The sequence below is a fragment of the Arctopsyche grandis genome, chromosome 1 (assembly GCF_051622035.1).
Source record: "Arctopsyche grandis isolate Sample6627 chromosome 1, ASM5162203v2, whole genome shotgun sequence".
Classification (NCBI taxonomy): Eukaryota; Metazoa; Arthropoda; class Insecta; order Trichoptera; family Hydropsychidae; genus Arctopsyche; species Arctopsyche grandis.
Window position 1 is genome coordinate 5,245,954 of NC_135355.1, and position 14,824 is coordinate 5,260,777.

Below are 14,824 nucleotides of genomic sequence, written 5' to 3' on the forward strand. Positions count from 1 at the left end.
TATATAAATACCACGTATTCCAACATGACCTCATTCACAAATAGGTTGTTGTAAAATTCATCCACAATGGTAAGTAGCATTTTCATATTATATTATTAAATAATTTTAAATGTAACCTATTTCCCTTGCATAAAATGTTTTCGGATACGTATAGTATTATAAATTAGTGCCTTATTTTGAGATAATAATTCACTGTGGTATCTCTAGCTACGACAGTCGTCGTAGCTATAGAAGCTACAACAGAACATAACAAGTATCACCCAAAAGAATTTTTTGTGATCAAAAGCGTTATGTGTTGAGCCATGACATAAACTTGCTAGAGATCCCTATGTGTATGTCCACTTTAGGGCGAAAACACACAGCGATGCACGTGGCACGTGATTTTTTTTAGGTACTTTTAAACATGCGAAAAAAATGGCCCGTGCCTTGCACATATTCATGGAACGCCCAGCACGCCCCACCCCAAAATGACCCTCTGGGGTGTTTTCCGTAAAATTGTATCCTTGTATTTATCCTTACTTGACAGTGATCGATAACGGTGTATCCCATATTTGAATAAATGTAGGAGACCACCCACAGCCATGCCGTTCTTTACTGTGTGATTTCGCCCTTAAGCGTTGTAGGAAGGATACTAATATTTTCATTATTTTACAGAAAGTAATTTTGGTGCTAGCTCTGCTAGCATTAGGAGCACAAGCCATCCAAAAGGGTACCGAAGCACCACCCCCTAAGCCACCACCACCACCACCGGCGATCACATTCTTCCGTCACAGAAGGGATGCTCCATATCCTGGTGCTATCTTGAAGCCATACCCACCAGCTGTTGAAACCAAACCTTACCCTCCACATGTTGAAAGCAAACCTTACCCACCAGCACTACCTCCAGCACCACCCCCGCCACCACCACCACCACCACCACCAAAACAACCAGAAATTGTTTATGGACCACCACCAACTCAACCACCACCACCTCCACCACCACCTCCACCACCACCTCCACCACCACCACCACCACCCCCACCCCCACCACCCTCACCACCAAAAGTAATTTATGGACCACCGAAACCAGAAGTGGTTTATGGACCACCAAAAACTTACTATCCACCACCTCCACCACCACCACCTCCACCACCACCACCACCTCCACCACCACCACCACCTCCACCACCACCACCACCTCCACCACCACCACCACCGAAAGTAATCTATGGACCACCAAAACCAGAAGTAGTTTATGGACCACCAAAAACTTACTATCCACCACCTCCACCACCTCCACCTCCACCACCACCACCACCACCACCACCACCCCCACCACCACCGCCACCAAAAGTAATATATGGACCACCAAAGCCGGAGGTTGTTTATGGACCACCACAAACTTACTACCCACCACCTCCACCACCTCCACCTCCACCACCACCACCTCCACCACCACCACCTCCACCACCACCACCGCCAGTCGACACATACGGACCACCTGGACCATATCCAGCAGCAATTTAAACATAAGTTACATTATTTGTAAATAAGCTATGAATTAACAAATGTATGTGTAAAATGCAAATGCTGTTCATTTGTCATTTTGTTTATAATAAAACCACAAATACTTAATAAACTAGTTTTATAATTACACTAAACCCAGAAGACACTAAACATTGCGCAGTAAATAAAACTTTTTAGACACCGATTCGATTTTTTTTTTTACATTTTATACCAGGAAGGCCTTACAGGTAAACCCCAATGCTGCTTCCTGGCCAATTACAAACAATACAGCATTTTTATTTATTATACAAGTCGCTGACTTACGACACACTGACTTAAACTCGCAATTTAACGAGACATCTATGAATTGTACATACATTTTATTGTACAATAATCATACTCAAATAGTGGTGACATAGTAGGTAGGAAGGATTTTTAGGCAATTTTTAATCGGGAACCGTTTCAACAATGAAATCAGAGACAATTGGCAAACTCTGATAGGAAACGATCTGGTCAGCTGCATTACAGATATAGCTCATGGGATCGAACCCGGCGCCTCTTGGTGTTAAGCAGAAGCTTAACGACCGAGCTATGCTGCTGGCTATTTTATGTTTGTGTTTACTGTTTAGTGTCAACCTTTGACACTACCTCTTGCATATATAACAAACTAATGTAAAATAGTAACTTTTTTAATTTTCATTAGTATCACATGATATTTTTAGATGTCACTGTGAAGAAACCAAAATTAATTTCGAATCATAGTCTTAAACAGGAAAGAGCGCGCACCGGTGTGCGCTTGGCGATTTAGTGGTTAATCGCTTTTTGCCTGATATATGCACATGTATGTACATATGTATGTATGTAGGTCAGTGGCGGCTCGTGAGAATTCATAGGGGGGGGGCTGCAGAGATTAATCGAGCTGTAGTACCGGTGATCAAATGCAGACAAAAATAGCATGCATATGTACTATACTGGGAGGGCTGTAGCCCCGCAGCCCATATAGAGGAACCGCCACTGATTTAAATAAATATACCATTCACCATCCACTGCTGAATGAAGGCCTCTCCAACAACACGCTTCCATTCGTCTCTGTTTTGCGCAACTTTCATCCATCTCAACCAGCACATTTTCTTCTTCTCCCATCTTCCATGCGGTCTTCCTTTTACCCTTTTACATACATTCTCTCGAGTACCACTCTGGCACTTATTTTTTCCACTTTTCGTCCATTCATCTAGCTATGTGACCCACCTATTACCATTTCATTTCACTCTCTCCACTATATACACTAACCCTGTCATACTTTTCACCCAAGTATTCCACTTTCTGTCTTTACTCGTTATGCCGAGCATGCATCGTTCCATACTGTTTTGAGTGCATTGGAGTTTGTGTAACTTCTTGGCGTTCAATGTTCAAGATTCACAACCATACGTTTTCACTGGCAAAACACTTCTGTCAATTATTTAATTCATCATTCTTTATTACCGGATATGTCTATAGGTATTATTTTTACACTTTATATAATTTCATCAAAATCTAAAACATAACATTTGTTTTAATGTTGATTTAAATATTATATAATAGGTACTAAAAATTTGGCAACATTTCCTGTACAGCGCGTTCTATTCATGAAAGACTAACTACAATTAAAGGCAACGTGCACGGACTTTTGACCAAATAGATACTTGGCCGACGGACGCTTGGCCGACGGACTTTTGACCCAACGGACATTTGTTCGAACGGACATTGGGCCAACGGACTATTGACCCAACGGACATTTGTCCGGGTGGACATTAGGCCGACGGACGTTTGACCAAACGGACATTTGGCTTATTGGCTTATAATTAATCAACACTCACTGAAAGCAGGTTCATAAATCACCTCGACCTCATTTAAGTTTGATATTTTTGATACATTCAAATAATTGATAATTTCATTCGGCTAAATTTCCATCGGCCTCGTGTCCATCGGCCAAGTGTCCAATCGGTCAATAGTCCGTCAACCAAAGGCAAACAATAAATTAATTGATAAAACACTTCATTTTGGTTTTTTACTTTTTATTATACTACATACATACAATACTACGTACAATATTTATTTCAAGTTTAGACCATTATAGCATTATAGGAATTCCTAATGCGCCACAATGGTCAAAAATATAACAAAAAAGAAATGAAACACAATAATAACTTAGACTATTAATATATATTTGCAAATATACGTACAAATGTATATGTACTTTTTTAGTATTTTAAAACCACACATTATCTTCACGTCACTGATAATCTTCATAATAAATTTCAATACAATTAATCCCTCAGCTGGAACTTCAATTTAAGAGGACTATCCGGCTTATTAATCATGACAGTTTTGACACCCAAATCCCCGCCTATCCAAGATATCTTGAAATTTCTTACCAGCTGAAAAATTATCTCCATTTAAACACATGCATATACAATCACAGAAATTTCAATTCAACTGAACCAAGCAAACAAACCTTCAAAATCGTAATATGAATATTTTGTTCGGCCAATCTCCTGGCAATGCACATACGAGAACCATGCCCAAAAGGTATGCTCAAAAAGGGATGATGCTGTCTGTAATTTGCATCACCTCTCAACCACCTTTCGGGCATATATTCTGTGGACCTTTCGAAATACTTATCCAGCATGGAAACAACTTGGTTATGCGTCACGAGGCTAATCTGTAACAATTTCCAAATGAATACAATCACCTCCGACAACACCATATTGCGTTTATTTAATGATTTCTCTATACCCCTTTTGGTATTCTGTAACCAGATAAAGCAATGTCTTGAGTTAATGTGCGGCCTACACCGATTGAAACTGGATGTGTTCTGAGTGACTCCTTCAAACAGACCTTCAAATAGTTTGCCTTGGTTAAAATTTCGTCAGTGATGACTCCCTGGGGATTTGGAAGGAGTTCCAAAGCTTCCTTATACAACTTCTCTTGAACTCGAGGATTTTTCGCTATGTTGTACAAAGCGAAAGAGGTCGTAAATGAAGTCTGAAAATATTATATACATATAAAAATGGTACAAAAAATAGTATTACACAAAGTGCATAGACATAGGACATTGAGTATACGAAACATCAACATAAATATGATAAAATCAAATTATTTATTCATACCATTTACATTAATTCAATCTATTCTGAAATTAAAGGGAATAATTTAAATGCACATTAAAAATAAATAATTGTAACGCGACGTTCTCCCCATCGTCCCATAGGGCAACACTCGCCCTTTATTTCGAGTGGCCACACAGGAAAAAGCCTTATAGGCGCGCGCGCATGGAGAGCGACTCTCTCACCCGCCATCCATCGAGGAAGAAAGATCTCTCCTGTGCACGTCTCCAGGGGGAGACGGGGCCCAGAGATCCACCATCTTGCTGAAGAACCGCTGTGAGGTCGAGTGCAGCATCACTACCTCCCCTGAGTTCCAGCACAACGTCCCCTGTATTCCTCACGCCGTTTTCGGGGAAACATCAGCCGTGAGAGGACCCGACCACGAGGAATCTGTTATCAACGAGACGATTTGCAGTCAGGAACCTCCCCGACTATATATAACTGTATCCCAAGGTTAGTCCACGTTTCCATATAACCCGACCCTTGGAAGAAGAACGACGTTATCCGCCATCTGGACCTCCCACCGCGAGATCAGATAAGCGCGCGTAAAACCGTTCGTTACATAATGAAATATTGTTTTAAAAAAATACTACTTCCGGTTTACGAATTCTGACCAAAACCTTATCAGCTCTAAGTTAGTACTTAAAGAATGCAAATATAAATTTTCAGCTTGATACGTTGGGGGCTGTGGACAGAATAGTCGGCACAATATTTTTGATCCTTCTAAGAGGAAAAAATCCTACTTCCGGTTTATTAAATTTAGTGATTTTTTTTTTATTTTCATCACATTGATACAAAAATTATTCTTGATTTTTTTCGTGAAGAACACACATGTTTAAGGAGTCGAAAAAAATAGTGGAAGAAAAATCGAACAAGAGTAAACTGCCACTTCCGGTTGATGAATGCTTACCAGATTTTATACATAGTTTTTTAATAGGCTTAAACTTGTAGATATGAAATTTCAGTTCAATAAATTAAAATTTTTCTGAGAAAATCAGAAAAAACCTTGATTCTCTAGAGTAAAAGTACTACTTCCGGTTCAGATAAAAATATTTAAAAAAACATTAGGTTTAATTTAAAAATTTATAAATTTATAAACATTTAAAAATTTATAATTTATATTACATGTAAAAAAAATTCAGTCCGATTTAGTTTGCGGTTGGGGAGATAATTGAATTCAAAAACTTAAAAAAAGACGACACCTATAAGGGGAGGTACCATTTCCAGTCAACTTAAAAATTTGAAAAAAATTTACGTCGTGTCGATAAGAATTTCAGTAACTGATACTAAGTTTCAGTTTGATAGGACTAACGGTGTTTAAAAAATCCCCAAAATACACAGACACACACACATTTTTTCTAGATCATGAAAACGTGATCAGTAATCGATTCTGGGTTCGAATCAGTCAAAATCTCGAGTTCCAATTTTCGTAACATTACAAAACTTCATCTATTGTTACTACATATGTACATAGATAAAGTAAAAATAATAAATCACCGTATCAATGCCCCCCAAAATCAAATCAACACTCATTGCCGTCACGTCCTTCAAATTCATATCAGGATTTGCAAAATAAGTCTCCAACAACGATAGTTCTTCTTTTTCGAGTTGATTTTTATCCATATTTTTAAATATTTGCAATTTTTTCCATATCAAACTCATCGTTATTCTGAAAATTATTAAAATTTAATCAATATGTGGATGGTGAGTACATAGATGAACCAAAGAAAGTGTATAAATCCAGAAGAACAAGGTCGCGAAAATAGGTTGCATTTCAGACTGAAAATGATGATTATGATAGCATAACGCTGTTATATATGTATGTATGTATAATGTAATATTTTCAAAGAGAAGAATATTTCCACTGACCCTTCGAGGTATTCCAAATTTTTACGAACTCTTTTGTAGAGTGGTAGCTCTACATATTTCAATAGATTCGATACAGTATCCAGCGGTAACATTTGCTTATTTATATATTCGGTACATTTTATGGTTTTCGACGAAACCGAATCTTCCAACATTTCCTCATCGGAAAAACTATCGATCTTTTCGTCGAATGCTATGGTCAATATCACTGCAAAAATCAATAGATGTAAAAAAAAACCCACCCCGAAAATGATAATTCAAGATCAACTTATCTCACGTTGTAAATTGAGCCTTTCCAAATCGTGCAAAAAATCGATCGGGTCTTTCTGCAAGTAAATTCTCTTTATTCGATCGATAAAATCTGATGTCAGAGAATCAGTAGTTCCTAAATAAGCTCTGGCACTTTTAGGGCTTGACATTGGCTTCTGAAACTTTCTCCTGACTTCCCACCACTCAGGTCCATTTCTGAAAATAATGCAAAATTAATCTAAACAGCCCAAATAACATAGTATTTCTATACGGGTGATGATTGATTGGGTTCTGTCACAAAGCCGCAAACTTTATTGAAATTATTTAGGGGACCGAAAAGTAATCAAAATAATATTTCCAATTTCCCTGTCTATGCAATTTTCCTATACGATAAAGATGATCCTGAACTATAGACCATGGACAGCCAATATTTAACGATAATTCCTCGATGGTTTGATGAGGATCTGATTCCACCATTGACGTCATGATATCATCGTCTAATTTTTGAACTCTTCTTTTCATGCGATCTCCTTGATGTCCCTATTCCCATTTTTAAATTGCTTATACCACCGATGACACTTGTTTAGTTTCAGAATATCTCCGTAAGTATCGGTGATTTTTTTCACCGCTTCGTTTGTCTTCATTACTCGGTCTAACATAAACAACATAAAATGACGCAAGTGCCCTTCTGTATTATTGGTATCGATATTCTGCCTCGGGTAGATTTTATTTGTATTAAACAAAAAAAAATTACAACTTCAACATAATAACAAAACTTAAGTGTTTGATGGACCGTGTCTCGACACAAACTGACTGCGAAAGAGCTCGTCGAAAAAACTTTGATTACTTTTCAGTCCCCCTAATATTTATTTATTTATTTATTTATTCACACTTAATTGAAACTTGAATAACAAGAATAGACATATTAAATATATTTATATGTCCAAAATTAAAAATAATATCAAAGAATCAACACAAATTCATAAGTACACTTTCAAAATAAATAAACGATTCTTATTGTATCATAACCGTGTTCTATCGGATTTTTCTTATAGATTAGACTTGTTTTTAATATTTATATTACTTGTTTTTGTATATGTTTTCTTGCTAATATTTGTTTATATATACGTTGCGCGATTTTTTCACTGCGCGTTTCGTCCAAGCAATTTTGTCCAGCGCGGTTTTATCGGGACATCAATTAATTGTACTTGGTTGAACGAAAAATAAATTATTCAACATAAAATAAATAATATCAACATTCAACAAACAAATTACACGTGAGATTATCACTTGTATAAATTTATTTGAATTTAAAAACGGATATTTTGTAAAACATTGTAGTAAATCCGGCAGAGTTTTTGCTACAATGTTTGCTACTGCTCCTGCGATAGTAAAATGCGACATATAAAAGGTGGTTCGGTGATTACTGGTCACAAATTACTCGTCACAAAGTCACTAAAATCTCTATAACGGAACATCTGGCAGCCGAAAAGTCCATCATACTAACGATAACTATCATAGTAACGAGAACTTGAGTGCCAAATATTGTGTATTCGCGATTTTCATGGCAAAAATTGCCTTTGTGACCACCCCAATGTGACGAATAGTCATAAAAGGCTGTTTTTCTTAAGGTTTGTTTTTTGAATTGGCAACATTTTTTTCAACAACAGCTAATTTGACAGCTGATAGCTGATTTGTGCTTAATTTAATTTTCCATTTTATCACAAATAGACTTACGCTAGAACAACACTTGCAAATTGTGCAAATTTATTTCGAAAATCGTGATTCTCGAAACTTACCGTGCGCTACGTCCATTTTACAGTTGTAAATTGGCCTCCAAGATAGTATAGTTTAACACTTTTGGATTCTTTTCTGTAGGGATATGTGAAGTCGCTAGTCTACACCGATAGACCAGAGACGATGGACGACTTGGAAGCCTTCGCCACGTTATTGTCAACTGTTCGAAAAATTTGTCGAAAATTGGACTTCCAGATTGCACTGTATTCGAACCAGCCCAGCATATGCCCGATATCATATTGAAACACCAACGGCATAACATTATATTCCAATATAGCAATTACCACGATTTTTGTGTTTTATTTAATTTTAAAGTTCTGTATCCCTAAAAAACACCCTTTATTTATATTTGCTCTAAATTAATTGATTTATTTATACTGTACCATTTATAGAAGATACATATAAGATGGACAATCTACAATTATTATTCAAAAATTGAAAAGAAACATACTTCACAACTGACATACATATGCAACAGACTTAAAAAAAAAGTTACAAATATAACAAAAGCAATTTTTAAGTCGTATCTTTTTCTTTCATGATTTCCTTATAAAATTAGTCTGTAAACAATCACATGTATTTATGACCCTTAATAACTCAATTCTAAACATAAACTACATCATCTTCTCCAAAAATATCTTAAAACATTAAATTTCCAACTGAAAACTATTCAACTAAAAGTTTGTGATACTATGACAGAATTATCTATGTATGTAAGTATTGGAATTAAAGTTAAGATATTCCAAGTATAAGATATTCGAAATAAATTGAAGCTGTGCCAAGTGAATAGTATCTAATTTTAAGTGCAAAATACTCGAATTAAAGTTCAAAGTATGTGCTTAGTGAATACAATCAAAAACAAATTTCAATTATATATTCCCTTTTACATACTCATCCAGATATTATTTTAAATACGTACATATGTCAAACATACATATATATGAGTATAATTTAGAAATATTTTCTTGATTAAAAAAAAATGGTATGTACGTCTAAAGTACACATTCTATTGGAAACTCGTTGTTACGAAAATTGGATGACACCGCTGCGAGCCCCCACAGAAACTCTTGTCTTACTATTTTATTAATATTAAAAATATGTATTCATTACGTGGTCAAAACACCTCCATTGCCGTAGATCTCTCTTTTAGTATTACGGTAAAATTTCATTGCCAAGTGTGAAGACCTTTCAGGAAATTTGCCACTGTGCCTATACACAGTTTCAATGTCGTTCGGATCGTACACATGTAGTATAGTTATTTTACCAACTAGTTTCTCCTTGACGAGTGGTCCAAAACTGTTATATCTTTTCCAAGCGGCGTCCAACAGATAGTCAAAGCTATATTCACCTGAAAATAATATAGACACGTGGTTACATATGAACAATCTCAAATAACCTAACCAGTAAAGGTAAAGGTGTCATAAAAAATATACATGTTATCAATATATTGATAAAAAAAATACTATATGCCCTTCATGCAATTGAAATAATGTTCTAAAAGTAACACAAGTACATATTTCAAAAGTATTATATATAAATGAAATTACTCCATTTTTGAACCTTAAAACATAAATTTATCGACATTGTATACAAATATTATATTATAGTACATGACAAAAATATATCAACTGACCTATTTTTTAAAATTGAGATACCAATGCCATTATGTGTAATTTTCATTATTTACCAGGGATCTGGAGCGGAGCGTGGAACAGGAGAACGGAGCAGTGGAGCAACGAGTTTGGAGCACGAAAATGTGTAGTGCTCCACTGCTCCGATATTTAAAAATTAAATTAATGCTTTTTTTATTTGTTTTTCAATTTATGACAAATTCAATATTTGATGGTGTAACGTGGCGTCCTTCCAATCGTCCCGTCAGTTGGCAGCGGTTGTCAGTTTTTTCGAATGGCAACCCCAGGCAGAGAACTCCTGCCGCGGGAAAGCAGACGCGCGCCTCCCAATTCGTACTCCGACCGTCAAGGGACACAAACGTCCCCCCCCCCCCTATCTCTCCCGAGCCATCTCCATCGCAGACGCGCCCAGAGATCGTCAGCCATATTTGTTGTTGAGCCATGGGACGGTTGAGTTTATCATCACTCCCTCCCGTGTGCTCCAACCAGTTCCTCTCCTGTATCTTCCACGCAGCTTCCTAGCCACGTGCGGTTTTAATTTTCCGTGGTAGCCGCCGGCTCCGAAAAGCCCTAGAAGCATCAGCCGCTGGAAGACAGACCAGGTGACCTGATAGCCAGCTTCACAACAGCTGCACGCCATCTATAGACGACGAGGTGCGCTGACCAGGAACCTTACGACAAATACACGACAGCCGGTAAAATGGTTTAAAACATTATTTATTACTCAGAGAGTCACAATGAGCTAAGCTTTCGTTAAGCGTCACATGCACAAGATGACAACTTCACAATTCTTCAACTCATGCATGCCAACGTAATCATTCATACATGCATTCTTCTTGGCTAGAAAACCAAATCCCACATATATATAAAAAAACGGAAGGAATGTGTGTGAATGTTAATTGATATGTATTTACTGAATTATGCTGAATTGTTTAAAAATGCTGCAAATTTACAAATTTGATCATAGATGTCTCTGTGGATGTTAATTGGTATGTGTTTAGTTTGTATAATACTAAAGAGTGGACCAAGTTTGCGCCGTTCATTGTTCATTGTTCGCAGTGCATTGTTCATTTTTATGATGAACCTTTTTTTTGCACTCTAGCTTTGTAGTTTGTCCTGTTTCCTGGAAAACAGACCCAAAACGCCTTGTTTCCTGGAAAAACACGCTTCCGGTCCTACCTCTATATAATAATAATAATACTTGTATCAAATGTACAATGTTTCTGGCCAGGAAGGCGCATTAGGGTTAGCTGTTAGGCCTTCCTGGTATAAATCAAAAAAATAAATAAATAAATTCCTTTCCTAAACCACCCATTCATACATCAACGGGCACAACGCAAGTTTATACATAATACTCTTACACATATTTAGAATACAATTACTAAAAAGTTTTATTATAAAAAATATACCCGATTTTGTATCATACATACAACCATATATTTGATTTACTATGCAATAAAAAAACCGGCATAAATTCTGCTTATCAATCCACTTACGAGAACATCGCATTGAATTTCGATAACGTAGACGAATTAATACAATTCAAATATACAAACGTATATCTCGAAAATATGCTAAAATCGGCACAAATTATCATAAATGAATGACAAGTATTCTAATGCATAATTTGCTATCGCATCTAAATATTTATTATGGGCATGATTGTTGTATATGTATAATAATAATAAACATATATGTTTCATATTATAGATTATTAAAAACACAATCTAAGTATTATTATATGGTTTTAGATAACCATGGATTGTTGCAATCAATTTTCTACCCACTCAGGTCTAGTCAATTTACTTGACAATTTATTATTTTTATCAAAATATGAGAGTAATAGGAGCTACATATTATAAAAATTTTATCCCTTGGCTTGGTTACCATATCAATCAATCAACATTTAAGAAAGTATATATTTATGTGAATAGTCATGCTGTCCAATAGTTGACCATGTTTGCATTTATGTACACTCCGGCCGAGTCGGTAGCGGCTCTATATAAATACAACTACACACCCGGTCGACTCCCTCCGACCTAAAGACCATTTTCACAGCGGAAATTCCCTAACGCGTGTATCTAAATTAGTCTATAGCTTTAAGATCTGAATTATCTTTCCTATTCTAAATAAATAAATCTTTCCTCGTTCTTAGATCATTATTATTGACGTGTAAACTTCTACATGCACAATTTGGCGCGAAACTATTACGGAATTATCAACGAAACGCACGTGCTGTTTCAAGCATCTAGAAATTTCATCTGTATTTTTTGCAGTCTTTTCCCTCCGCTGACACACAAATCATCCCCCGTTTATCTTTTATCACTACAGGTATACATAGTTTAGAATAAGGGCGAAAAGAATTAAATTACGGTGTGGTTTATGCACGCTTTTTAAGTTGTGGTAGTCACCAACATTAAATCGACTCTCGACAATATTTGACATACGGAATATCTGGCACTTGAACTCTCGTTAGCGTACAAGTTCGCGTATGTGACTCTCGGTAGGTAGAGTTTTCGAGAGTCAGATATTCCGTGATCGAGATTTTAGTGACGTGTGCGAAATTGCAATGTGAGAAATAATCACCGAACCGGTCCCAACTCACAGGACCAAACCAAATCCAAACTCGACCATGACCTCTCTAGCACGATTTCATTCATCTCCGTTATGAACAAAACTCATCATTCAAACGCACATTTATTCATTTATTTATGGTTTTGGACCAATGTGGCATTACAGGAAGAACCTAATGCGCCACAATGGTCTACATAATAAAACAAGGAAAGAAAGAAAATATCAAAAGCAGAAAAACATTATAAAAAAACAAAATAAAACATAAAATACATGAAAAAAATATCAAATAAACAGAATACATAGTAGAGAATGTCTTGCATCCAGAGCTACGATATATGTATGAGGGACTCCTGTTATGCCACATGATCCAAACTTAAATAAATAAATAAATAAAAACCAACCTTAAATACAAAACATCCCCACGAGGCCCAAATGGAAGAGAAAAGATCAAAATTCCACTCATACATCACATAATTATGAAAATAATTATGAGCGTAGGCTACCAGACAAATTAGTTCAAATAATCTCCGTTAACCTACGCTCACTGAGGTGGAAAATATACGGCACCAACTTCATTAAGAAGTCGGATAGCTGTTGGAATAGGAGCCATCCGATAAAGACCTGTGCGGGCAGGAGGTACAGCCATCAAATGATGAAATCTACTACGTACATAATTAATAGAGACATAAAGTCCAGCAACGACGGATATGATGTATTACAAATGGAACTTCATACTGCATACTCATTTCAATTGAATTTTGACTGTTTGCATTTCAGCATGAACGAAAGACGAGATATTCATGAGGTTGCGCAGATGACATTTCGATGTACATACATTGATGATTGGCAATTCTTAAAATGGAGTTGGATCTTTCTGGCAAGTTTAAAATGGCAAAAGTATGAAATGAGTATGCGGCCGTATGGTTTGCAACCATTTGAGCGCAGCGATTACCACGTAGAAGTTGGAGAACAAAATACATTAATGAGAAGTTTCTCCGAAGTTCAGGAGTTATGTCAAGCATACAATGTTCTAAAGATCTCAGATCATTATTGACCAAAGATAACTCACCTCCTGAGAAATGATCGTAATGTACAGTGTTCTAGAAACGCGAAATGTTTATATTCAAAATCGACTTTAATGGGGCAAAAATACAGAAGATTGTGAATTAATCGATGGCATTGTAAAAATATGATTCGTGTTACCGAAATATGGTACATATTTATGAAGGTTTCCTATGATCGGCAACGGCTTCGGTCCAGGAATGTCCCGGAAGTCCTTCAAGGGACCATCGTCGACCTGGCCTGGGATCCTCTGGTTGGCCATCGCATCCTGGACGACAGTGCACATTCCTCTGATGTCATTGCAAGTGAACTTGCACTTGGCAATCATCGACAAGGCCTTATCGTACATGGTGAAACGCTGACACGTCTGTACCCAGTCACTGCACAGATACACTGTTTATGTAAACGCATGCAAATGCAACTCAAGCAGGGATATTCAGTTTGTTTCTCTACGGCATGAATAATTCTGATTCATTTCAAATTCGAGCAAATCACCATTCGGGAGACAGGATATTTGTCGTTTTATTGCCAGGCGTGTGTCTAGGAAGTGAGTTTCATTCTATTTTAAGATTCTAAATAATATATGTAACTTTTCCCCATTGGGTTTACTTTCGAGTACTAATATTATGGTAAACGGACTACTAATCATATGTAAACCAGTCCCAGGACAACCGGTCGCTCTAGATCGGTCACACATGATCACCCGTCATACTAAAACTGGTCACGAGAAAACTGGTCACACCCTAAAATCGGTCACAAGAAAACTGGTTGACCGATTTTAGGGTGTGACCAGTTTTATTGTGACGAGTGATCACGTGTGACCATTGATGTATAATACACATAGATGGGCCCTGACGTGTGATTTTGGTCGGAGATCTTGTCTTCACTAACTGAGGGGTGCGGGGGGTTTAACTAGCGGGGAAGTTGGGAAAAAAATGGTTTTTTTCCCTACGACGCAGAGGTACCTACCTACCTACTAAGAGAAACTGTGCATGCGCCATGTATTTTGCATGC

At 36.8% G+C, this 14,824-nt stretch overlaps 1 protein-coding gene across 1 annotated transcript; it reads right to left on the reverse strand.

Moving 5' to 3' along the window:
• Positions 1 to 3,544: 3,544 nt before the first annotated feature.
• Positions 3,545 to 14,217, reverse strand: dib (Cytochrome P450 302a1, mitochondrial). The gene is made up of 8 exons (XM_077435261.1): positions 13,952 to 14,217; positions 9,654 to 9,891; positions 6,775 to 6,962; positions 6,501 to 6,705; positions 6,129 to 6,300; positions 4,261 to 4,509; positions 3,980 to 4,186; positions 3,545 to 3,902 (listed from the first exon to the last, which is right to left on the reverse strand). The coding sequence occupies exons 1-8, from the start codon at positions 14,157 to 14,159 to the stop codon at positions 3,792 to 3,794; spliced, it is 1,578 nt and encodes a 525-aa protein (XP_077291387.1). The 5' UTR covers positions 14,160 to 14,217; the 3' UTR covers positions 3,545 to 3,791.
• Positions 14,218 to 14,824: the final 607 nt, after the last annotated feature.

Excerpts from the sequence above, each read along its gene's own strand:
- dib (XM_077435261.1), bottom strand. The coding sequence starts at position 14,159 with ATGTACGATAAGGCCTTGTCGATGATTGCCAAGTGCAAGTTCACTTGC. Across the intron at positions 6,963-9,653 it reads AATGGAGGTGTTTTGACCAC|AAATGGACCTGAGTGGTGGG; the intron begins GTAATGAATACA and ends CATTATTTTCAG. Across the intron at positions 6,706-6,774 it reads GGAAAGGCTCAATTTACAAC|TGATATTGACCATAGCATTC; the intron begins GTGAGATAAGTT and ends TGATTTTTGCAG.